Raw genomic sequence first — 25,169 nt, forward strand, 5'->3', positions numbered from 1 at the left:
GGAAATCTCTGAGCAGCAAAGTGAAGAAGAAAGGGTTTCAGTGGAAGAGAGGAGTTATCTGAGGAGGAAAAAGAAGTGCAACTTGCCTCTTCCAGGATCCATGCTCCTTTCCCTCTTATACATTTTCCAAAAGTGCAGTCAAGTTCCCGGGAAGAATAACACAACCACGATGGTCCATAGGATGCCTCCAAGGGAGTCAGCCATCATCTGTCTGTGAGAACCTGTTTCCCTCACACAGAGAGAATGGAGAATGGTTAAGGGAAGACAGAATTTTAAATATCCATTGCCATAGGGAGATAGAGAGAAAACACATGGAGAAGTCTAAAGTCCTGGTTCAGAAGTTGAAGAGGTAAGAGTGCAGTAGGTTCATTCATAACTGAGCTGAGAAAATACCACCTTGTACACATGCCTTTGCAGTGGGCCTTCCAGAGGAGATAATGCATAAACTTAGTCTTAAGGGGGGAGTAGGAGTTCCCCAGACATTCAAGGTGGGTGGAGAATTTCAGAAAGGAGCAGCACTCTGTTGAGGGAATGTTACTATCAGATCATCAGCCCCGGGGGGTTGCCATCAGCCCACGCTGCAAGCTGGAGTGGGACAGAGCAGGAAGGAGCCAGATGAAGAGAAGAGGGAGAAAGAACCACCTTGCCAAGGGTCTTACTGAATGTTTATTTTATCTGAGAGTCCATGATGAGGCTGAGGGGAGGGTTATAGATGTTTAAGTGATGCTGACATATTAGATGCCTCCAGCAAGTCAGGTCTCCCTTGTGGCCGATGGGTTAGAAGGGCGAACTACACATATTCATTCATGATTCAGTGAAACAGTGAATGTCAGCAAACATTGCAAGAATCTTTGCTTGGGACATGAATTCAAAGAAAAGAAGACATGGCCTCTGCCCTCCAGGTATGCTAAGTTACACAGGAGACAAGTCCATAAACAGAATTGTTAACTCAGTGTGGGGTGGCCTTGGACTGCTCGTTAAAAAGGATCATGCCTATGCTGGAAATTTACAGCACCTGCAAGGCCCCGTACCAAATGAAATGGAGGTTCCTTTTCTTCAAACTTTGTCAAGAGCAGAACCATAACCAAGCACAGGACCCTGGGTAACCATATTGGTAATCCCCCATGAAGCTGGCCTTAACTGAGAGACATCCCTCAACAGGACCAAGTAAGAAAGTGAAGGGCTCCTGACTTTGGAGGCCTGAGGGCAGAGGAAAGAGCATTTCCAGAGGGTTGGAGGCTTGTGATAGCAAGATTCATTCAGCGTCCTAGTTAAACAATCCAGTGTGAAATATGTGAGAAGAGTGACATGGGCAGAGAAGCATTTGAGCCCTGAATCATACAGGGAGACACTGGAGGACAATCCCTCAGATGGCACAGCTGACACAATCCAATTCCCTTTTTCTAAGACCACACTGAACACACAATGAATGATGAGTGATGTGGGGAGAGTTACTGAAAGGCTGCTGTCTGGACCAACAATGGCAAGGGGTGGAGAGGAGAGCATGGATGTGTGAGAAATTTAAAAGCAGAAGCAAATTGGTTGTGCTTCCCAGCCTCCTGTATTGGGGGACCCGGTGGAAGGTGGTGCTAATAAGAGAGGGGGGGAGAAAAGCCCAGAGCTCTCACCCAGAGCACGTGAACTCCAGGAGTGTCCCTCCCCTCTAGCACGCTGCACTCACCATGGGAGCAGACTTGTGCAAAGTCTACAGAGGCAGTTTTCTTCTCCACATGGTTCCCGACCACACAGGTAAACTTGGCACTGGGCTGAATCAGGGACTTGTTCACAGTCAGTTTCCAGGTGTTGGGGGCTATTTCTGGTGTCCCACTCCACTCCAGCTCCCTGGGAAGGCCCTTGCTTTCCCAGGTCACACTCAGGTCTTCTGTGTTTCCTGGTGACTTGCACTCCAGGGTGACATTGCACCAGCCTGGTGTGATGGATGATGACTTAACCAGGATCTCAGGATGGATCACGGACTCTGGGGAAGGTGAGACAAAAGAATGGAGCATCACATGAGTGGAAAATACTACAGTTCACATTTTCTCATCCATTATCTCACTGAAACTCTGGCAGCCTTCCTCTCAGGATGGTGAATGCATTTTCCAGAAGAAACACTATTTTCCCAAAAACCAAATATACAGCAATGACAATAAGAAAGGAAACAATTGAGGTAAGCCCTATGTGATCTTACTAGATTACCAAGCCTTAAAATTCTTCCATTAAAAAGAAAAACTTTATGCTGGACCTCACCTTCCAGGATTCATTGTATATAAGAAATTGGGATGTTTCCTTCTTTCCAGGGGAAGAAGGTGGGGAAGGAAGGACTTGACCTGGTCCAGGACCATTGCCCTGCTTCTCCTGTTCAGATGATGCTGGGAATGCACAGTGCATATGGAGCATTGATATATGGCCTTTGCTGGGATGCCAAACTAGGGACATTTCTGATAGATGCAGTGACAGTGACCAGCAACTACAAACCAAGTGTGGTTAGAACATGCCACTAAACTTGAGGCACACACTGGCAAAGAAGTCAATGACAAGTTTGTCATAGATACCATGTGGGAAACTCAAGCTATCAAAGTCACTCTCGTAGCAGATACTTCCCTATGCAGCAGAAACTGTAGGGGAAAAAAGTTGACTAATGAGGCTCTTAAGATGTGTCACTGTGTAAATTTTCTCCTGTTTCTATTGAGGATTTGAGAGCTAGATTGGAGGGGTGTTTGTGAGCAATTATATCTCTGGTCTTTTCACACCAGAGTTTGAGCAAGCTCCAGGAGTTGGTGATGGACAGGGAAGCCTGGCATGCTGTGGTCCAGGGGGTGGTAGAGTCAGACACGACTGAGTGATGGAACTGAACTGATACCTCTGGCTGGTGAGAAGAGAGAGGACAGGGAGGACTAGCTACATACGATTTCTGAACTGTGGTGGATGAATAGTGCCCCAACCTCTGCAACCTCTGAATGTGCTAGGCTATTGGGCAAAGGGAAATGAAAGTAACAGATGAATTAAGGGTATTTATTAACTGACCTTCAAATAGGGAGATTATTCCAGAATATGTGGTTGGAACCAAGGTAATTACAAGTGTCTTACAAGAAGAAGAAGGAAGTAGAGGAGGAGATCAGAGAGATCAGTGTGAGAAGGAATTGTCCCTCCATTGCTGGCTTTGAAGATGGACAAGTGTGACCAGGAGCCCAAGAATGCAGGCAGCCACTAAAAGTTACAAGGTGAAAGAAAATGTGTGTTCCTCTGGAAACTCCAGGAAGGCACACAGCCGTGACAGCACTGAGAAATGGAGCATTTCCTGCCAAATCAATAAAGAAGGATGTAACAGCCGTCAGTGATTCCAGCCCCCAAATATGAACTCTGCTCAGAAGGGGCCCAGGAAGAACAGTGCCTGTTATCGTGCATCCATCAGTCACTCCCCATGGTGATTGCTGAGGAGTTGGGCTGGTGGGGCAGCAGGGTTGTGAAAAAGCCCCAGAGAGCTGAGGTGAATATGAAATGAGTGATTTCAGTAAGCCCAGACTTTTGTACCTTCCCACACAGAGAAAAGCATTAAATTCCTTGAGATATCTGCTTTTCCTTAATTAACAATTATCTTTTGATGTTCAGACTGCCTGCCTCTTGTTGCAAACTTCTATGTGACCTGACTCCACCCCCTGCCTCCTCAGAGCAGTTCTCTCACGATTACTTGAGATGCTGTCTCTCCGGCTTGAAGTCCTAAAAATGTCCACTGAATAAAACATAATTCTCAATTTCTAGCTTATGACTATTTTTTTTAATCAACTTGATTTAACCCAGTGAGACCCCTATTTGACTTCTGACCTCCAAAAAGATAAAATCATACTTTGGTGTTTTAAGTCACTAACTTTATACTAATTTGTGATAGAAGTAATCAAAAATTAATACACAAATCAAATAAACTGAGTCCTATAAAGAATAATAATTATTATGACAAATACTAATTTAAAACTATGGATGGAGGTTCATAACACTGTATAGGAGATGGTGCTCATAATCATCCCCAAAAAGACGAAAGGCAAAAAGGAAGTGGTTATCTGAGGAGGCCTTACATAATAGTTGAGAAAAGAAAAGAAGTGAAAGGCAAAGGAGGAAAAGCAAGATATATCCATCTGACTGAAGAGTTCCAAAGAATTGCAAGGAGAGATAAGAAAGCTTTCCTCAGAACTCAATGCAAAGAAATAGAAGGAAACAATATAATGGGAAATACTAGAGATCTCTTCAAGAAAATTAGAGATACCAAGGGAACTTATGTAAAGATGGGCACAATAAAGGACAGAAACTTTATGGACCTAACAGAAGGAGAAGATATTAAGTGAGGTGGCAAAAATACACAGAAGAATTATACAAAAAAGATCTTAATGACCCAGATAACCATGATGGTGTGATCACTCACCTAAAGTCAGACATCCTGGAGTATGAAGTCAAGCGGGACTTAGGAAGTATCACTACAAACAAAGCTAGTAGAGGTGATGGCATTCCAGCTGAGCTATTTCAAATCCTGAAAGATGGTGCTGTGAATGTGCTGCAGTCAATATGCCAGCAAATTTGGAAAATTCAGCAGTGGCCATGTTGCAAAAATCCAACTGTTGAAACCAAGCACCACACTTGGAGGGTTGGAGAACACAGATTTGTTAAGCCAGCTGTCCCAGATGAGCTAGTGCTCTGAAGTTCTGGGAGCCCGAATTCAGGGTGAGGTTTACCCTTATAGGTTCAGTACACACAATTACACTTGGCACTGGTTGGTTAGTTATCTGGTTGCTATGGGAAATGGGCAGTTACAGAGCATGGGAATTACTATTGTTATGCCCGATGTCCGAATCCCCGAGCGGGAAGAGAGAAGGCTTCCAAGACAATGCAACTGGCAAAAAGGGGAAGTGTATTACTGACTCGAGCCTGGCTCGACATCCAACACATGCATCCAACACAGTGGTGCAGGTCAGAGAGCCCTGAGCCCAAGCTGTTACACAAATTTATAGGGCGAGCACACGCTGGTTGGTAGTTGGTTTAAGTGGATTGGTTACAAATTTGCAAAGCAATTTCATTGGTCAAAACTTTCGCACAGGCGGGACTTTCCCAGGGGTTTCTGCCTCATTCCTAATTTCCTAATTGGCAAACAGCGGTCAGTGTTAAGCGAAAGCTAATTGGTCCTTATTGGCAAACAGAGATCAGTGTTAAGCGAAAGCTACTCCATGGCATTACTTCTGCTTGCCCCACATTTCCCCCTGTCTGTTATTCAAGTAGAGGAATCTTCCTCTTTTCCATCTTGGGCCACTGGCTGATACTAGTCAGTTGAGTGGACCAAGGAGGGTGGAAATTAGTCAGCCAGGGGGAGTGTTGAAACCAAGACTCAAAACATCTCTGTTGGGCTTCCTGTTCTCTCCTTTGTTGTGCCAGTCCCTCTCTCACTTTTGCTATAGATTCTCTAACCACTCTTGTATGGTCTGCATAGAAAACAACATTCTTTTCCCAGAACCTCACAGACCCTACCCTGTTGGAGAAAAATCAAGTCTAATCCTCTCTTATTCTGCAAGACCACTTCAGACAAGGAAGTCAAAGACTTCTCTAAGTGACTGACTGCATCTACAGCGGCTCGTAGGGAGGAAAGCCCTTGGCCTTGCAGAGATAATGAAGCTTGGTTAAATTGCACCCATATCTGAGGTACTTGGCCCTGCAGTTTGCGCCACACTCGGGGCTACTAAATCTCTGTTTCCTACGTCCCATTCCCAGGGCCCATCACAAGAGGTTACACAGCTCCAGCTCCTGCAATAATAGCTTTCCATGCCACCACAGATTTGCCCGGGCACGCAAAGAACCCCTCTTGGCCGAGTTTTCTCCCAGTCCCCACGGCTCCCCATGGCCCGAATTGTGGGTATTTCCCCCAGGGTCCTTCCCTGGGGAAGATTCCCCCGGCCACCAGGTTTTTCGGAGGGTGGATTCCTGAGGTCTCATTGAGCAGCTCATGAGTCTGCCCATTGCTGATCAGCAGGAGAATTAGGAGACCTCCTGGTGGACGAGTCAAAGGATTTGACGGGTGAGGACTCGCCTTCCACTCTGCTCACGCTTTTTCCTGTTCTTCCGGTGTGGCTTGCCGCACGTGATGGCAGTGAACCCAGGGTCCAATCCCATCGACCTTGACAACAGTAGGAGTGGTAAGGAGAACAACATAAGGGCATTTCCATCTAGGTTCTAATATACACAGGAGGGGATCTTCCATACAGAATCTCAAAAGGGGTAAGATTCAGCTTATAAGGGGTGTTACGCACCTGAAAGAGTGCAAAGGGAAGGTGGGTCACCCAGTCCCCGCTAGTCTCTATTGCCAACTTTGTCAAAGTTTCTTTTAGGGTTCAATTCATTCTCTCAACCTGTCCTGAGCTCTGGGGATTATATTCACAATATAATTTCAATTTCATCCCCAGAGCATGGGCCAGCCCTTGTACAATCTGACTCACAAAGGCAGGTCCGTTATCAGAGCCCATAGTCACTGGCAGCCCGTACCTAGGCACTATCTTCTCTAAGATCTTTTTAGCAACCACTATTGCTGTCTCTCCCTTAGCAGGGAAGGCTTCCACCCACCCTGAGAAGGTATCTACCAGAACCAACAGATAGCGATACCTGTACTTGCCTGGCCTCACCTCAGTGAAATCTATCTCCCAGTGTTTCCCTGGCTCTTCCCCTCAGTATCTCATTCCCGTGTGCTGCTTTTTCTCTGTCCTCATCAGCTGGCATGCTTTGCAAGCCTGGATTATCTCTCGTCCATTTGCATTTTCCTCAAACACTGATCAACATGCAGATTCAGTCCATATTTGCTTTCATTTATCTACTGAGTGTACCCAAGCTTCTTCTTCAGAGACTCTGGCATCTCAGGGGGAGGAGGGCGAAGGAGCCTGAAGTAGACCTTCACAGAATCATAGATAAACCACTGCAGTGCAGTCAGAGTGCTGATAATGATGATGCGAACAAAGAGTCCCTTCCATACACCTCTAAATCCAAGTCTCTTGAGGACCTGAGAGGCACTGCTACCCTTCTCTTTATTCAACAGAGACACCACGGAATCGGCAACAGTACGTTCAAAGCAGGCAAACTTCATCATGGTGTATGGTATCTGTCTCATCCAAAGAGGAGCAACCCCCTTGTAGAACGCCTTTAAGCCTTCTTCCTTATACATTTTGGGAGCTGCATCCCTCAGAGTGTTAGCATAACCTGGTTGGGTTTGAATTCGAACCTTAACAGCTTCCATAGGAACAAGAGCAATGACAGCAAAGAATTCAGCACTGGCAGAGGCAGCCAAATACAGTGATGTGCGCCACAGATAGGTATTCTCCTCTCCAAGCATGTTGCTGTACAAAACCTTGAAAACTTCATAAAAGCCAAACTTGCAGAGCCCCTGCAGGGAGTAGCCAATGAAGGTCGGGGCCCATCCTTTGGCCAAACCACGGAAACCATCCTCTTTGAGTGTAACTGAAAATCCATTAAAAATGCCCTTGTACTTCTGTGGGTCCACCTGCATACGGCATTTCACTAAATCCAGAGGGACAACAGCAGTGTGTGTCAGACCACAACTTAAGACCCCACCAAAGCCACACAGTGCATAAAACTTCACGGAGCCATATTCACAACTGTACTCGTCTACCGCGGCGGCTCCAGCTTTCCTTTGCCCACCTTTTACATAGATGTTCCCATTGGTGAACCATACTAGCTCACTGTTCTCTAGGGGTACATCAGTTAAGTCTTTTCGTGCCGCCAGGGCCTCCACCAGTATCTCGCTGCAATCATGGAGCTACAAACAGCTGGAATGGCTTATTTGGGTTAGGCAGGGCAAGGGTTGGGGCTTCTAGTAGGGCCCGTCTGAGTGTCTGGAAAGCCTGTTTCATTGGCTCAGTCCAAGTCCGGTTTGGGGTCTCTTTACTTCCGTCATACAAGGGCCGGGCCTTCTCAGCAAACCCCATGATCCACAGTCTGCAATATCCAACAGTCCCCAGAAACTCTCTCACCTGGCGGGGGGTCTTGGGCTCTGGTATCTGCAATATTGTTTCCTTCATGGCCTGCGTTAGCCACCTTTGCCCCTGCCTGATCTTATACCCCAAATAGGTGACCTCTTGCCGGGCTATTTGTGTAGCAGAAGAACCTCTGGGTCTCAAGTCCGATATTCGTAGAGGTCCTCACTCAGAGCCTCATTAAACAAGGTAGGGGAGCTCTTGAACCCCTGTGGGAGGCGGGTACCAGTTGGCCTTCCCCCTCGGTCCACTCAAAGGCAAATATCTCCTGGCTCTTGGCCACCAGGGGTAGGCTGAAAAAGGCATCTTTCAAGTCCAACACAGTGTACCAAGTGTACTCAGGCAGCAAACTGCTCAGGAGGGTATACGGGTTAGGGACAGTGGGGTGTATATCACTCACCCGTTTGCTGATTTCTCGAATATGTCCCCCCTGACTTCTACACTGGCAGTAAGGGTGTGTTCCAAGGGGATTGGCACCGCCTGAGAATTCTGGCATCCATGAGACGTTGAATGTGGGGAGTGATTCCCCCACCGAGCTTCCTGGCTCATGGGGTACTGTCTCACCCTCACAGGAGTTGCCTAGGCCTTTAGCTCAATGACGACCAGATGTCTGTTTGGCCAGTCCCATCCCTGCCGTTTCAGCCCAGGCCACCGTGTATTTATTCATCTCTTAAGGCTAGGGATAAGACATGTATCAGCTGTCCAAGTCCATCCATGACTGTCATTCTCCCAGCTCTGTAGACTTCACTGAATAAAACCCAATGGCCTCTCATTTCTTCCACAGAATTTTAGCATAATCAGTACTGCTATGACACAGAAATGGGATCTCGTTTCTCTCCATTTCCTGCTTTAACCACTCTCTCCCCAAGAGTTCTCTCCTGCTTAAGCCCCTCTCTAGAAGGGACAGATGTTTTCACAATATCATCTATAGCCCACCACTGATCAGCAAGGTAAAGTGCCACAGCTGTGAGTGAGTCCTCAGCTGCAAAAAGAGCAAGAACTTTCTGGGTCTGATCTCCACCATAGAGAGGTACAAAGCCTACATTTGACAGGCTAATAGGAAAACATTCCGGATTTTCAGGGTCCCCACACCTCAGATCTAACATGTAATCTTCAGCAGAATTTTCCAGTTCCTTATGACTGCAATTATCCAACATCTCCACAGGGAATGCCATCGGCCAAAACGAATCTGAGCATTAACTTTAGTCAAGAAGTCTCTTCCAAGTAGAGGGGCTGGGCATTCTGGTATCACCAAAAAAGTAATGGGACTCCTGGTGGGTCCCCAAATCTACTTTTCGTTCTGTGGTCCAATAATATCTTTTTGTCCCCGTGGCTCCTTGCACCAAGCTTGTTTTCTTAGACATTGGTCCCAGTTTTTGATTTAAAACAGAGTGTTAGGCACCAGTATCTACCATGAAGCCAATGGTTTCCCCTCCACATGTATGGTTACTCAGGACTCGGGGAGGGGTACTGAGTCTTGACTCCCCCAGTCACTGTCTTCCACCGCATATAGAACTTGAGTTCTAGGGGAGATTTTCTCTCTCTGGGTCGTTCCTCTCCTCGGGTCCGTCTTAGGGCACTCGTTTTTCCAGTGCCCCTGTTCTTTGCAGTAGGTGCACTGATCTTTCTTTAGGGCCTGCCTTTTTGGTTTCTCTTTTTCTCTCGTCCGGGGGTCTCCAGGTTCCCTCAATTCTGTTCCAGCTTTTATCCCCACAAAAAGAACCTGGGCTAGCTCCCTCTGGTTCTTCTGGTTTTCCCTCGCTCTATGTATTGTCTGTTCTCCCAATCCCTCTATCTTTTGTAATTTCCTCCTAATTTACAAACGCTAACAGAACTGCAGCACGTGACTCCTCAGCCTGGGGGTCCATAGGTGTATATTCCCTGAAAGCTTCCATCAGCCTCTCTAGGAAGGCTGCCGGGCTCTCAGTGGGCTCTTGCTTACTAAATTTACCTTTGCCAAATTTGTCTGTTTCCTTGCTGTGGCCGCAGGCCAGTCATCAGAGTCTAGCGGTACACTTGGAGACACTCCCTACCTTCCACTCGCTCAAAATCCCAGTTAGGCCGCAACAGAGGAAACCACTCGTCCACGAGATGAGGCTGGACGGTTGGCCTCCCATCGGCCCCTGGGACCCGTTTCTGCGCTTCTGCCAGAATTCGCTCCCATTCTTCTGTGGTGAAGAGCACCTGCAACAGCTGCTGACAATCGTAGTGAAAGGAGAGTTTTACCTGGTCGGGCTCTAGTTACTGAGGCTCACTTGTAGTAGGGCCTTCAGAGTCCGCCAGAGTGTAGCCCTGGCCGGGACTCATCAATTGCCCCCACAACCATTCACCTGTTCACTGAAACTCCTGAAAAGAGTAGGAACGAGACCAGAGACAATGCCGGTACACACACAAACACGGAGAGCCGAAAACAAACACGGACAGACAAACGTCGGCCGACAGCACAGAAAGCTTTCTCCTGTGCCAGATACCTTCCTCCTTCACAGCAGGGCCTCGGATTTACACTGGACTTCCTGTGCCAGATACCTTCCTGCTTCACAGCAGGGCATCGGATTTACTCTGGACATCCTGGGCCAGATACCTTCCTGCTTCACAGCAGGGCCTCGGATTTACACTGGACTTTCCTGTCCTGCCTGAGACAATGCAGGCACACACACAAACACAGAGAGCCAAAGACAAACACACGGACAGACAAACGTCGGCGGACAACACAGCACTGGGTTTTCGAGCCCCCTGAGTTTTCCTAAGCACCGGTGCTATTATCTATCCTTCCCCTCTGTCCTGGAAGTGTTCTCTTCCCCCGGTCAAGGGATCCTGGATGAGCCCCCAAATGTTATGCCCGATGTCCGAATCCCCGAACGGGAAGAGAGAAGGCTTCCAAGACAATGCAACTGGCATAAAGGGGAAGTTTATTACTGACTCAGGCCAGGGCCCTCTGCTGCATCCAACACAGTGGTGCAGGTCAGAAAGCCCTGAGTCCAAGCTGTTACACAAAGTTATAGTGTGAGCACATGTCATTGGTAGTTGGTTTAAGTGGATTGGTTACAAGTTTGCGAAGCAATTTCATTGGTCAAAACTTTCACGTGGGCGGGACTTTCCTGGGGGTTTCTGCCCCGTTCCTAATTTCCTAACTGGCAAACAGCAGTCAGTGTTAAGTGAAAGCTAATTGGTCCTAATTGGAAAACAGCGATCAGTGTTAAGCGAAAGCTACTCCTAATCTTAGCTGCCATGGCGTTACTTCTGCTTGTCTCACACTATGCATTCTGTGCAGGAAATTGCCAAACAGAAATTCATAGAAACAGGAATAGAACATTCCATACTTATCAGAACATCTTATGGTAATAGTCGATTGCTAGGTCATCTTGTTCCTATCTTGGCACACCATGCATATTATACAGAAGCAGAACTAACATGAAGTTATTTCTGAGTGTAAGTTTTATATTTTCCTCTTCAGTCTGCCCTCTTGAAGTGCCTTAAATCTTATAAGGCATCAATTTTTTGATCTTTTTGGCGCAGGGGCTGATAACCTCTCAGGGCTAGGAGATGTATGGTGCCCTCCATCTATGGCAGCTTCTGCTAGGCTAGAAACTGTCCTCATGATTAGTGACAAAAGGCACGATAAGAGTAGGCAGGTCCAAAGGAAGAGTAGCACTATTCATACTAGAGTTTTGAATCCTCCGTGATAAGAAAACCATCCCTCAAGTAGCACTCCAAGATTCCATCCCTTCCAAGTCTGGACTGTGACATGAGCTATTTTAGTCATATTCCTGGTTATTTCTTCTATGACCTTGCCTTTATCATCTATCTGTAGACAACAGTTGCTAAGATTGAACTACCCACAGATGCCCCCCCCCACCCCCTATAGCCAGTAAGTAATCTACAGCCAGGTGATTCTGACAGATAACATTAAGCATCTTGGTTTGTTGTTCTACCAATAAATTAAGAAACTTGACCATTTCATTAGTAAAGATCTCAACCACTGCCTGGAGCCAGATAATTCTGTTATGCATGTAAATTGGGGTTTGGAAGTCCCAGGACACAAATTCTGCCCAATTGGCTGGCCCATAGTGTAAGACTGTGCATTCAGGAGGCCATATGTCATCTTTCCAATTTCCAATCTGTAGATATCTGCACTTTTTGATGAGGACTTTGTCTTTATAAACTGGGACTCCTAATGATTCACCTTGGGCTATGGGAAGTAGGAAAATGGAGAGGTGGATATTCCCCAATAGCATGACCCCTGACAGTTGGCTGGCAAAATTGAATATGCATTAGCCCCACAAATCCAACATGATAATACTTCTGGAGCAGGCCAGTGGCCTTCAGTGGACAAGTCATCCCGTCTGGTCTTTAAATTGGGAAAGCTTGCTAGAGGGGGAGGATTAGGCTCTGTATAGTTTGTATTTCCCCACCAATCAGAGGTGTGAGTAATTGCATTATAATATCTTTGGCCAAGACAAGTGACTCTTCCTACCGGAATGTTGAATATTGGGCCCCACAGCTCCTGACACTTCTTGCCAATTATAGAAGTCTCTAAATGCCAAATTCTGACTCTGGTTTTCTTGAATTCACCTGAGCTGTTGAAGGGTCTCTGGGGATCTGGGGCCATTGTTCTCCCATCTTAGTTGCCACACACACACAGCAAGAAATAACCATTAATGTCTGGGCTATGGTCTTGATTACAGCTAAGAACAGGTTTTTAGTTTTGACTGAAGTAGGAGGGGGGCCACTTTCTATCTCTTTATAAAAAGAATGGAAGAGCTTGTGTTACATGCCAGGAATGGAACAGAAACACTCCGGAAATCCAATACAGTTCCGGGGTCAGCACTTCTCCCATTGATATAAAAACCAACTTTGAAACCATTTTTTTTCCATTTTGATTCCCTGGGGTTGAAGATACTGAAACTGACAGGATTATACATTCCTAGATCACAATTGGGGCCAACAGTTCCCTTCTGAAGGAGAGTTATCTTCTTTTATCTTTTCACATTGGCCATGTGACACAACTCCAGTGAGGGCAGTAAGCCCAACAATCACCATAGCAAGAGTGGTGTGTGGGTGCTAATTCACACATATATGTGTCATTGAACGTATACTCTTGTTCCCGTGATAAGCCCCACATTTTATAGTATTCCAGGGGTTTCTGTTAATAGCAGCACACACTTCAAAGTGTACCGCCACCAGAAGTTCTAAATTTGTAATTTGTGTCTGGTTAATCAGAAGCCTTCCTTCTTGGTGACGAACCTCTAACCAATCTTCATTATGGGGCGACCTGGGGGTCAAAGCAAATGTATTGGCCTTCTTGTTGACAAATAGAATAGGTTGCCTTGTTATGAACAAAGGTTTCTTGGGCCTCTCCTTGACAGGGGAAGTGCATATGGTGAAGCACAGTCCAAGTGACTCCCTGACCTGATCTAGCCATGTGAATGCATGGAGTATATGTGGGACTGTTTTACATTCTAATGCACTATAGCTGAGCAGGATATAAACTGCTATTATACAAAACATTTGATTCCACTTAATAATCCCATTACTTTTGGGGTAGATGGTAGCCAAAGCAATCCCTCATGTTTGACCCACAGAAAGCATCAAGGCCAGTGGTGCAACCAGTCCCTACTTGGCAGGGTGTCATTGTAACCCTGGCTCTCAGATATCCCTGGTCAAATTCCTCAAGTTTCCACCATGTGTGGACCAGTCAGCCCTGGAATGACTTGAGCAGGGTTGAAGATCTTGGGCAGGATTTGGGTGTCTAGGAAGGAAGACCCAAAGTGGCTTGTTGAGATGAGCCTCAGCAGTCCAATTCTGTTGCCCTTCTAGAGGTGCTGCTATTTTCACCCAGGTATGGTGAATCCACGGAGTGACACCTGTAACTAACAGCAGTAGGGGTCACCAGGACGACAGTTTGAGGGCCTGTCCAGACTGACTGAAGTGTTTCCTATTTCCAGTCTTTAACCCATACCTCGTCTCCTGGCTTATAGGACTGAACCCAATTGCCCAAAGGAATGGGAGTCCTTTCTAAGGTTTCTCAAGTGATATGGTGGAAGACTCTTTCCAAACCTGGAGGTGTCCGGACATCTTCAGGTCAGTTAGTTTTTGGGAGTCACCCTTGAGCTTCCCTATCACTGGCGGTGGTCCCCGTATTAGATCTAAAAGGGAGAATAGCCTAAAGTCATCAGGGTGCACTGGGCTCAGAGCAAGGCTGGGGTAGCATGATGGACCAAGGTAACTGGGTCCCCTGACAGAGCTTAACTAACGTAGTCTTGAGGGTCTGATTCAAGTGCTCAACTTTCCCTGAGCTTTGTGGCCTGTAAGTGGTGTGGAGCCTCCATTGGACCGTCGTGTCTTGGACAAAGTCTGGATTATCTCAGGGGCAAAGGCTGGCCCGTTGCCATGCCCTATGGAGAGACGTAGCCCATACCTCGGGATTATCTCTCTTAGTAGGGCTTTGGCCACTTCGGGCGCCCATTTAGCGTGCCTGGGATAGGCCTCAGCACATCCCGAGTAGGTGCAGACTACCACAGGTAAATATTTAGAACACTTGTAGGACTTGACTTCAGTGAAGTCAATTTCTAAATCTTCAAAGGGCAGCGTCCCAAGTGTCTGAAACCCTGGGCTGGATCTTGGTCCTTGGCTGACATTGTCTCACGCACAAGTCACATACGTAGCACTGACCTGGGGACACAGAGTCGGGAGCTTAGGAATAGAAGAGGAGCAGCTCAGCAAACTTTCCAGTGCATTTTTCTTTAAGTGAGTTGTCTCATGGTGCTGTTTCAGCAGCTGGACTGCTATGTTGCTGAAAACAAAGACCCTTTGTCTGCAAGTCTCCACAAGCTCTCTTTTTCTTTTGTTCTTCCCTCATCTAAAGCCCGTTGGTCTTCCTTGGTATATCTCAGGGATGGAGGCAATTTTGGTGCCAAGAGTACCTTAGAAACTGGCTCAGGGCCTACCGTGGAACTTGGTTGGGTTGCTGCCTTCTTGGCTGTCGGGTTGGCCAACAGATTCCCTTTGCTACCTGGATCAGTTCCCCTTTGATGGCCTTTGCAATGGATGACTGCCACTTGGGAAGAATTCAAAATGCCTCTAACAGCTGAGGATTTCTTCTTTGCTTTTGATCGTTCACCCAGCTGTCAGTAGTCCCATGTCTTTATAAATGACTCCTTGAATATGTAAAGTGGCAAAGTCATAACTTGAGTCAGTGTAGATATTGACTCACTTTCCTTCAGTGCGCCTTAGTGCCTAGATAAGTGCCCACACCTCAGCCCGTTGTGCTGCCCACCCTTGTGGGAAGGCCTCAGCCTTTATTATGCTGTCTACTGTTGTTATTGCATAGCCTGTCTGGTGGTGTCTGCCCTGACAAAACTGCTTCCATCAATGAACAGTTCCAGTTCTGGGTATTAGAGGGGAACATTCTTCAGATTTGGCCTGCTCAAGTAAATTTCATCTATGACCTCTTCAAAGTTATGATCAGATATTCCTGCCTCCTTAGGTCAGAAGATAGTGGGATTCAGCATCTGCACAGTTTCAAGGTGGACCTATGGGTTTTCACGGAGTAGTCCCTGATAGTGAGTCATCCTGGTGCTGGTGAGCCGCTCGTGCACTTGGCTGTTCATCAGCGCAGTGACAGCATGGGGAAATTTTACATTTATATTTTGTACGAGTGCAAACTTATCTGCTTCTCTGACCAGGACCACAGTGGCAGCTAATGCCTGGAGACTTGAAGGCCATCCCGTGGTCACAAGATCCAATCGTTTAGACAGGTATGCAACCAGGCACTGCCATGGTCCAACTATGTGAGGACCCACAATGCAGTGTGATTTTTCTCTGAATAAAGAGGATAAAGTCCCACGTCAAGTCTAGCAGTTCTAATGCTGGAGCACTGGTCAAAAGTCTTTTTACCTCCCTCAAAGCTGTTTCTTATTTACGCCCCCACTCTAGGGTGTCCTTACCAGAACTTCTGTGGTTTCGTACAATGGTTTGGCAATTTCAGAAAAACCCAGTATCCAGATCTGGCAAAATTCGGCAGACCCAAGGAACACACAAACATTTCTTGGTGCTTGGCTGAGGTACTGAGCAGATGGTTTGTTTCCTCTCATGTCCAAGTGCCCAGTGGCCTCTAGAGATGACAAATCCAAGGTACTGACCTCCTTTCTGCAGATAGGAATCTTTTTCCATGACATCTTGTACCCCATGGTGGACATTAGAGCCAGCAGGGCTTTGGTGACTTTCTAGCAGTCCTTTTTGGTTTGACTGGCTAGCAACAGGTCATCTATGTACTGGAGTAGGGTGCAGTTCAAAGTTTCTCTGGGGAAAGTGGCAAGATCCACAGCCAGGACTTCACCAAACAGGGTAGGTGAATTCTTGAAGCCTTGCAGCAGTCGGGTCCAAGTCAGCTGTGTCTGTCTCCGGGTGTGTGGGGCTTTCCAGTCAAAGGCAAAGAAGGGATGACTGGCCCATGACAGCAGAGAGGGAAGAAGGTGTCCTTGAGATCAAGACAGGTGAACCAGCTTGCATAGATGGGTAAGAGGCTCAGGAGCGTGTAAGGGTTTGGGACCAGTGGATGGATAGTGATCATTGTATTGTTGATGGTGTGGAGATCCTGGATATGGAGACAGTCATTCCTTCCAGGTTTCTTAACTTGTAGGAGCAGAATGTTGAAGGGAAACTGACAATCAAAATTTTAGTGCCATGCAGACATTGGATGTGGTCTGAAATTCCCAGGCATACCTCCTGTGGAACTGGATATTGCCTCAGTCTGATAGGAGTGGCCCTTGGTTTCATGTCCTCCATGATGGGTGCATGGTTTTTGCCAAACCTGGGGGCCCCTTTTCTGCCCTGACAGCGGGGAACTCTTTCAGCAGGCTGGTTGGATTTCTCTATTTTCTCTCTGAAGAATAGAGGCAATTTCACCTTCCCGGAGCATGGTCACAGCCATCATCAGAGCTGATTGGCCTCACAGGATGAGGCTCACATGCTTCCTGGGGGCAAAGGTAATCTGCACTCCAAGCTTTGTCAGTAAGTCTCTGCCCAGTAGGGGAGTGGGACACCTCAGTAAGTACAGGAATTCATGAGTCACTAGGGGGTGTTGCTGGCATGAGCAGGCCTTGCAGAATGAGTGGGCAGTCCTGTCCCCTGTGGCAATGATGAGAGTTGCTGTTCGACCTGTGAAGGGAGTCAGAGGTGTGATTATCACAGAGTGTTCAGCTCTGGTGTCCACCATAAAAGTCGTTGATTCCCCCCACCCACCTTCATTGCCACCAAGGCTGCCAGGAGGCCAGGGTCAGGGAGCCCGGCCCTTCCTAGTCTAATTCTGCTCTTGCCAGACTGATAAGGTCTTGGATGACTGGCTCAGGCTGGTACCTTCCTTTGTTGAGCTGATTGAACTTCTTTGACCATTCACACATCCTTGTGCAATGGGAGCATTCATTCTCCCAGTGACCAGTCTCTTTGCAATAGGTGCACTGGTCGCTATGTAGTAGTGGTCTCTTCTTGACTTCCGCTTTCCATGGGGGAACAGTCTGTTTAACTGGATCTGGAGTCCCCAGTGCAGCACCCAACAGCGACTGCTTCTACTTCATTCTCTTGGCAGCCATCCTTTGGGCTTCTTGGTAGTGGTTCACAAACACCTTGTTTGCAACCTGCAGCACCTGAGTGGCATTCATTCCAATGAAGCCCTCGGGTCTCTGGAACTTATGGCAGATGTCAACATAAGACTGAGCCACAAACGCCATGTTGACCATGTGTTGGTTTTCTCGCACTTCGGGGTCAAAAGCGGAGTACAACCAGAATGCATCACACAGTCTCTCATAGAATTCCATGGGTGATTCACCTGGCTTCTGGTGCACCTCTGTTGTCTTAGATATATTGGTTGGTTTTCTGGCTCCTGCCCTCAGTCCCTGTAGCAGGGCTTGTCAGTACTTGTCGAGGGTGTCCTTCCCATCCAGGGCATTGAAGTCTCAGTTGGGCCGAACGTCCAGTGTAGCCCTCCAGGCCCAGGCTGCAGGATCTACTGTACCAGCTGGAATCTGCCCTTGGATCCATCCCGGAGCCTCTGAAAGGATTCAGCAGCATTTCTCAGTGTCAAAGAGAATCAGGAGAAGATGGCAACAGTTGTCTCAGATAGGTTGGTGGCTATGAGAAATAGGCTGAAATAGACCAGTCATTGCCTGTGGTTTCTCTGAGTAAAATGGATTGTGGTGTTTCCAGTTGAGGAGGTTGGTAGAGGTAAAGGGTTGGTAATAAAGGACTGGGAATCCTAGCTGGACAGAGTCATCCTTATTAATCTGGGGAAGGCCTCAGGTCTCTCATAAAGGCATCAGCAGGGCTGCGGGCTGTTGAGCTGGCTTGTCTGACCGAAGTTGCTGTGGGCCCGGAGGGTGCTCTGGATTTGGAGGTGATGGAGACACAGATGGTAGAGGGCTGTCTGGTAAAGGGTGAGGAGGCTGAATGAGAAATGGCAGAGCAATTGGAATGTAGGGCAGAGGCACAGGGACTCTTCTTCAGGGTCCCCTTGGTGGATAACCTTTTTTGGCCCTTCTTTGCTTTTTCTTGGAGCCAGCTGAGCCACGGGCTCAAAGATCCTACACTGTCCCTGCTGGTTTGCATAGAACTGAATCCAAGGAGTTAGCTGATTGGTGATTTGCAACCAGAAGCTATGTATGGAAACTGTTCTGGGTGCCAGGGGTCCCTGTCACTGCTCAGGATACACCTCTAACAGTAGGAAGTTCTAGAGTACCCTCTGCAGGCCAAGCCACCCCAAAAGTGGGATATTCTGACTCATGCAGGGTGCGGAGCTTTTCCGAGGTCATCTTAACCCCATAGTCTCCAGAGAAGTTTCTCTCCAGAGAAGTTTATCATCATATAATCTAAAACAGTTGGCTTAGAGTAGCTTCCCCCATGTTGACAAATGTAATCTACCTCTCTGACTAGGAAGGAAGGTTAACAGTGGAAGGGCCTTGTCTTAGGGCCTTATAGCTCAGGTAGCACTGAAATCATCACTCTTGGAAAACCCAATATTCCCATAGAGTGCAATTACGGGTCTCCTTGAAGATGGCCCTGATCCCTAAATGCCTCAGGGAGACAGGACTGAAAGGAGGAAATCCCTTGTAATGGGATTCATGGAGGAATAATTTCAGGTGGGGCTCCAGAGGGGATCTGGGTGATTGACACTCTCAAAGGCACTGAGCAAGTGGAGAGAGCAGTATGCATACTCCTTGCCTAGGTGAAGGGCCTGAAATCCGTGGGGAATCAGGGAATTATAAGGAAAAGGTGAAAGAGGAAGGCAGCCTCATAATGAGAATCCAAAAGTATGCAGGAGCACGTCAGAGTGTGCCCCTCTACATGGACTGTCTCAAGGGACCAAGAGAAAGGGAGGTACAGAACTGCCTGAAAACAAAGGCAAGTTTTTTGAGGAAAACTCAATTTCTCAATAAGTTGGCTCAAAGAATCAGCTGACAGAAGGGGAAAATGAGCATTCAAAATTTTAAGAAAATAATTTTGGCAGAGGGTCTAGGGCAAAAAGCCATTTGGACATACACAACTTCTAAATCAAATCAGTGACCAGTTGTCCCCCTCCCTGTGTATCCTGCCCTGTGTTGGTGACATGAAGACAAACAAGTGTGGGTACCCCCTCCAAGAGGAGACGATTCAGGTGCCCATCTGGCCATGTCCCCATGGGGAACTTAGGTACCTCTTAGCTTTGGCAGGTCAGTATAAGCCTCTGACCAGGATCTGACTCACAGGGAGGGACTGGATCCCCCAGAGACAGACACTGCCCTGAGGCATATGAGGTCACCCCAGAGCCGCAGGTTAGGGCCCACTCAGAATCCAAAGCCATGAGGGCCGAGTAGCCACACAGTCACCCTGGAATGAGGACAAGCCAGGGAGTTCACTCACACACACATTCAGACCAGAGGTCATCAAAACACCTCCATTCTCCATAGTTCCCAGGTTTCCCTAACTGTTGCTCAAGGAGATGCTCAATCTCCTTCTACTCACTGAGGTAGGATATGATTGGGGTCTGGCCCTGGGGCCTTACCTTATTGAGAAGTCTTGCCTGGTGAGTTGGTCCATCACTCCAATGAGTCCCGCCAGGGCTTAGCCATATGGAGAGTCAGAATGCCAGTCCGAAAAAGAACCCAGAAACCCACCAAGTGGCGGCACTCCTCATTTGTCTCTGAGTTCCTCGACTGGAACCGGCCAAGCCACCAGTGCACTATCTCAAGGGGTCAATGTGGTTGGAATCTCCCTGGGGCTTCCAGAAATGTTGCAGAAGTCAGAACATCGAGACACCAAGCACCTCAATTGGAGGGCTCGGGAACTCAGTTTGTTTAAGCCAGTGGTCCCAGCTAAGCTAGCCATCCAATGTTCTGGGGGCCCAAGCTCAGGGTGAGTTTTACTCTTACAGGGTCAGTAATTACAGTTGGCACTGGTTGATTTGTTACCTGGTTGCTATGGGTTGTGGGCAATTACAGAGCACAGGAGTTGCTATGGGTTACATGCAGGAAATTTCCAAACAGAAACTCAGAGAAGCAGGAACAGAACATTCCATACTTACCATAATATCTTATGGTAATAGTTGATTGCTAGGTCATCGTGTACCACCTTGACCAGCAAGAATATCTAACAGAAGCAGAATGATCATGAAGTTATTTCAAACTGAGTATAAGTTTTAAATGTTCCTCTTCAGCCACAGGACTGGAAAAGATCAGTTTTCATTCCAATCCCAAAGAAAAGCAATGAAAATTTTCAAACTACCACACAATTGCCCTCCTCTCACATACTAGCAAAGTAATACTCAAATTTCTCGAAAATAGGCTTCAACAGTACCTGAACTGAGAACTTACAGGTGTTCAAGCTGGATTTAGAAAACGAAAAGGGACCAGAGATCAAATTAACAACATCTGTCGATTATAGAAAAAGCAGGAGAGTTCCAGAAAAACAACTACATCTGCTTCACAAATTATGCTAAAGCCTTTGACTGTGTGGATCACAACAAGCTGCTGTAAATTCTTAAAGAGATGGGGATACCAGACCACCTTACCTTCCTCCTGAGAAATCTGCATGCAGGTCAAGAAGCTACAGTTAGAACTGGACATGGAACAACAGACTGGTTCCAAATTGGAAAAGGAATGTGTCGAGGCTGTATGTTGTAACCCTGCTAATTTAATTTCTATGCAGAGTACATCATGTGAAATGCCAGGCTGGATGAAGTACAAGCTGGAAACAACATTGCCAGAAGAAATATCAATAACCTCAGATGTACAGATGACTCCAAACTAATGGGAGAAAGAAAAGAGGAACTAAAGAGCCTCTTGAGGAAGTGAAAGAGGAGAGTGAAAAAGCTGGGAGACCGGGATGGGGAATTCGTGTAACTCTATGGCTGATTCACATCAATGTATGACAAAACCCACTGAAAAATAAAAAAAAAAAATAAAAATTAAAAAAAAAAAAAACTCGACAACAAAAAACTAAGACCATGGCATCCGGTACCATCACTTCATGGCAAATATATGCAGAAACAATAGAAACAGCAACAGACTTCATTTTCTAGGGCTCCAAAATCACTGAAGATGGTGAACACAGCCATGAAATTAAAAGACACTTGCTCCTTGGAAGAAAAGCTATGACCAACCTAGGCAGCATATTAAAAAGCAGAGACGTTACTTTGCCAACAATAGTCTATCTAGTCAAAGCTATGGTTTTTCCAGTAATCATGTATGGATGTGATAGTTGGACCACAAAGAAAGCTGAGAACCAAAGAATTGATGTTTTTGAACTGTGGTATTGGAGAAGACTCTTGAGAGTCCATTGGACTGCAAGGAGATCAAACCAGTCAATCGTAAAGGAAATCAGTCCTGAATATACGGACTGATGGTGAAGCTGAAGCTCCAATACTTTGACCACCTGATGTGAAGAACTGACTCTTCCCAGCATCAGAAAAGTCTCTGATGCTGGGAAAGACTGAAGGCAGGAGGAGAAGGGGAAGACAGAGGATGAGTTGGCTGGATGGCATCATCCACTCATTGGACCAGTCTGGGCAAGCTCTGGGAGTTGGTGATGGACAATGAAGCCTGGCATGTTGCATAGGGTCGCAAAGAGTCAGACATGACTGAGGGATTAAACTGACCTGAAATGATGACAAATACACTTACCCCAAACTTTCTTTCTCCTTTTCCACAACACTGAAGTGATTTTATGCCTGGTTTGAATATCAGCTGTGTTCATTTGTGATAAACCTACTTATCCTAATTCTGAATGAGAAAATAGGATATAAAGACTGGTGTCTTGAAGGGATCCTGAAAAATGGAGCCTGTGTGAAACTCCTACCACAAAAGCAGGAGGGAAGCCTTAGGGTGGGGTGAGAAGGTGTCACTTACCACCAACAGTGAGGTGAAAAACCTGGGTAAGTTCTATTCCTCCAGTGAAGCTGGCTCGAGCTTGGTACTGCCCACTGTCATCTAGGGTCAGGTTCTCAATCCTCAGGGACATTAAACTGGGCACGTGGACCCTCTGCTGGTACTTGTCCTGGAGGTTGACCCAGGTTGGGGTGTCTGTCCCCTGGGGGACTTGCAGCAGGACTCTGTAGTTTGACTCAGGACCAAAGCCCCATGAGACCTCCTCTGGGTCAGCTTCTGGCTTTTTGGTCACATTAAACAGCACGGAATCTCCTCGTATCCCATACATGGGAACAAATCCATAATCTTGAGCTTCAGAACCACGTGGGACAGAATTCCAGGCCACTGTGCTGCAGATGCCTAGGACATTGGAGATAGAAAATGTGAGTAGTTTCTCAGTTAAGAATAAAAGAGAAAGCAACAGAACTTATCTTTTTCATGAACTCCGTCCAATATACTCTCCTGATTCTTGGAATGCAAGTACAATGAATTTGAAGTAATTCTGGAATCTAATCCTGGTTCTGGTGGTGCCTAACCTTGAACAAGTTACTTAAACTTGCTAATCCAGATTTTCCTTGCTTGGCTAATAATGATATATGTGAATTATGTGAGATCATGGTCTGAATCAGATTTTCAGGTACATATAAGTGTGAAATTGTAGAAGGAGCTCTCAAAGTGTCTCCCAAAGATCCACTTCCTCCTGTTCACACCCATTTGACACCTCTTCCCCTGTAATACGGGCTGCACCTAGTGATTTGCTTCCAAAGAATAGAATATGGACACAGATGGATGTCACTCCATGATACTAGGTTACACAAGACTGTGACATCTCTCTTCCTTACACACACTCTCTCTTTCTTTCCTTCACTCTCTTTCTCACTCTGAGGAGTACACCTGCCATGTTGTCAGCTGCCTTAAGGAGGGGCCCACATGGCAAGGAACTGAGGGAGCCTCTGGCCAACAGCCAATGAGGAACTGAGGTCCTCAATCCAACAGGCACAGAAACTGCCTCCTATCAGCAATCGCACAAGTGAACTTAGAAACAGAACCTTCTGAGATGACCCCAGGGTTAATGCAGCCCCAGCCAAGACTTTGATGTTAGGTGGGGAGACCTTGAGCCAGAGAGGACCCAGCTGAACTACCCCTAATCCCTGACCCACGGAAACTGTGAAACCATATTGGGTGGTGATTAAGGCACTACGTTATGGGGTGACAGGTTATACAGCAATAGACACCTAATACAAATATGAAGGCTGCTCTCCTTCCTGTTCTTTATAGGCAGTGTAGTGGTCAGGACAGAGAGACTGTGCTGTGTAAAAAACAGTTATAATACCTCAGGGTCTTAGAACAAGAGGTGTTTATACCACCCTCCCCAGGTCCCAAAAAACAGTGAGAGAGAAGTCTTATTACACATGGAGGAGGTGCCACCTCCTTGTAGCTACACCCATGGAGCTCACAGCATCCTCACAGGCTCCCAGTCCCACAGCAGGGAGGGGAGACAGGAGAATCACCCAAGGGTTTCCCTGCTTCTCTCCAGAAATGGTGTGATTTCTGTTTTGCTTTCTTGCCAGCACTAGTCACAGGGCCCTGGCTAACTTCCAGGGCCTAGAATATGAGAGGGAACAAGTGAGCATTTAATGAACTCTGCCGTCCCTGCCACCAAGTCAGCACTTCTCAACGAGTCCCTGAGAAATCACAGTGAGCCTTCCTCAGACACTTTTCTGCAGAGCTATGGCCACTTGGCACTTTCCCCTCAGGGCCAATTGCTCCAGAGTTTATCTTCCCACTTGAGGGTTAAATTCCAGGGACCTGATACCCTCTGTCCTTTAGGGGAGCAGGGTAGGACAATACAGGACCAGGGAAAGTGCCACAGAATAACTTTATCCTGAAAGGAAAAAAAAATCTCCTTCTTCCAGCAGGTCAAGATTTGCCTGGGTGGGGCTCTGACTGCGGGGGACACAGTCTTCTCTCCAAATCAGCACATTCTCATCTCAAACCTGCCTTCCTCCTGCTGCACTAACACCCATTCCTGGTCTCACTGGAAGCAGAGAAGAGCTCATGCCAGCATTCATATGCACAGGGGTTTCAGATATTTTTGTATTTATTTAATCATCAACTCATGTGATAAGGCATCGCCTCAGGATCAGGCCTTCACCACAGTCCTTTCAACTCCTCTTACAGAACTCACAGTCCCGACCCTCTTACAGACCCTCACACTGAGCTTAATGACCTTTTAGTCCCAGGTCAAAAGGCTTCACAACATGTATCATTAGAGAAAGTGGTCCACAATGTAGTCACTCATCCATATATTGTGTCTGGCTCCTCAGAGTTCCTCTTTTGTCCCTTCTTTCCAGACCTCACTCCTCTATGAGACCCTAGTGCAAGACTAGGTCTGGTGCAAAGGACTGCTGCCCTGTAGAGCCGCAGTCGCCAAACTATTGACGCGACGGACTGGTGTCATGGAAGACCACTTTTCCACAGACGGGGGATGGTTTCAGGATGATTCAATTGCATTACACTTCTTGTGCTCTTTATTATTATAATAATACATTGTGACATATAATGAGATAATTATACAGCTCACCATAATACAGAATCAGCAGTAGCCCTGAGCTTGTTCTCCTGAGATTGGCAGTAATTTGAGTGAAGGGGAGTGGCTGTAAATACAGATGAAGCTTCACTCACTCACCTGCCACTTAGCTTCTGCTTTGTGGCCAGGTTCCTCACAGGCCAGGGACCAGTGCTTTTCCATGGCCAT

General features: G+C 46.9%; 1 protein-coding gene and 1 pseudogene across 1 annotated transcript; both read right to left on the reverse strand.

Annotated features, from left to right (window-relative positions):
• Nucleotides 1-25,169, reverse strand: LOC136148243 (SLAM family member 9-like). Its single transcript, XM_065907676.1, has 5 exons — nt 25,101-25,169; nt 23,923-24,016; nt 22,394-22,771; nt 1,682-1,978; nt 1-221 (listed from the first exon to the last, which is right to left on the reverse strand). The coding sequence occupies exons 1-5, from the start codon at nt 25,167-25,169 to the stop codon at nt 139-141; spliced, it is 921 nt and encodes a 306-aa protein (XP_065763748.1). The 3' UTR covers nt 1-138.
• LOC136161309 (solute carrier family 25 member 3 pseudogene) lies at nt 6,783-7,646 on the reverse strand (annotated as a pseudogene).

Source organism: Muntiacus reevesi, chromosome 1 (genome assembly GCF_963930625.1).
Source record: "Muntiacus reevesi chromosome 1, mMunRee1.1, whole genome shotgun sequence".
NCBI classification, from domain to species: domain Eukaryota; kingdom Metazoa; phylum Chordata; class Mammalia; order Artiodactyla; family Cervidae; genus Muntiacus; species Muntiacus reevesi.

What these genes read in the sequence shown, in the direction of transcription:
- LOC136148243 (XM_065907676.1), bottom strand. Translation starts at nt 25,169, where the DNA reads ATGGCCATGGAAAAGCACTGGTCCCTGGCCTGTGAGGAACCTGGCCAC. An exon ending in TTTTCACCTCACTGTTGGTG is followed by an intron (nt 1,979 to 22,393) that starts GTAAGTGACACC and finishes CACCTTCCCCAG; the next exon opens with AGTCCGTGATCCATCCTGAG. An exon ending in TGCACAAGTCTGCTCCCATG is followed by an intron (nt 222 to 1,681) that starts GTGAGTGCAGCG and finishes TGAGGGAAACAG; the next exon opens with GTTCTCACAGACAGATGATG.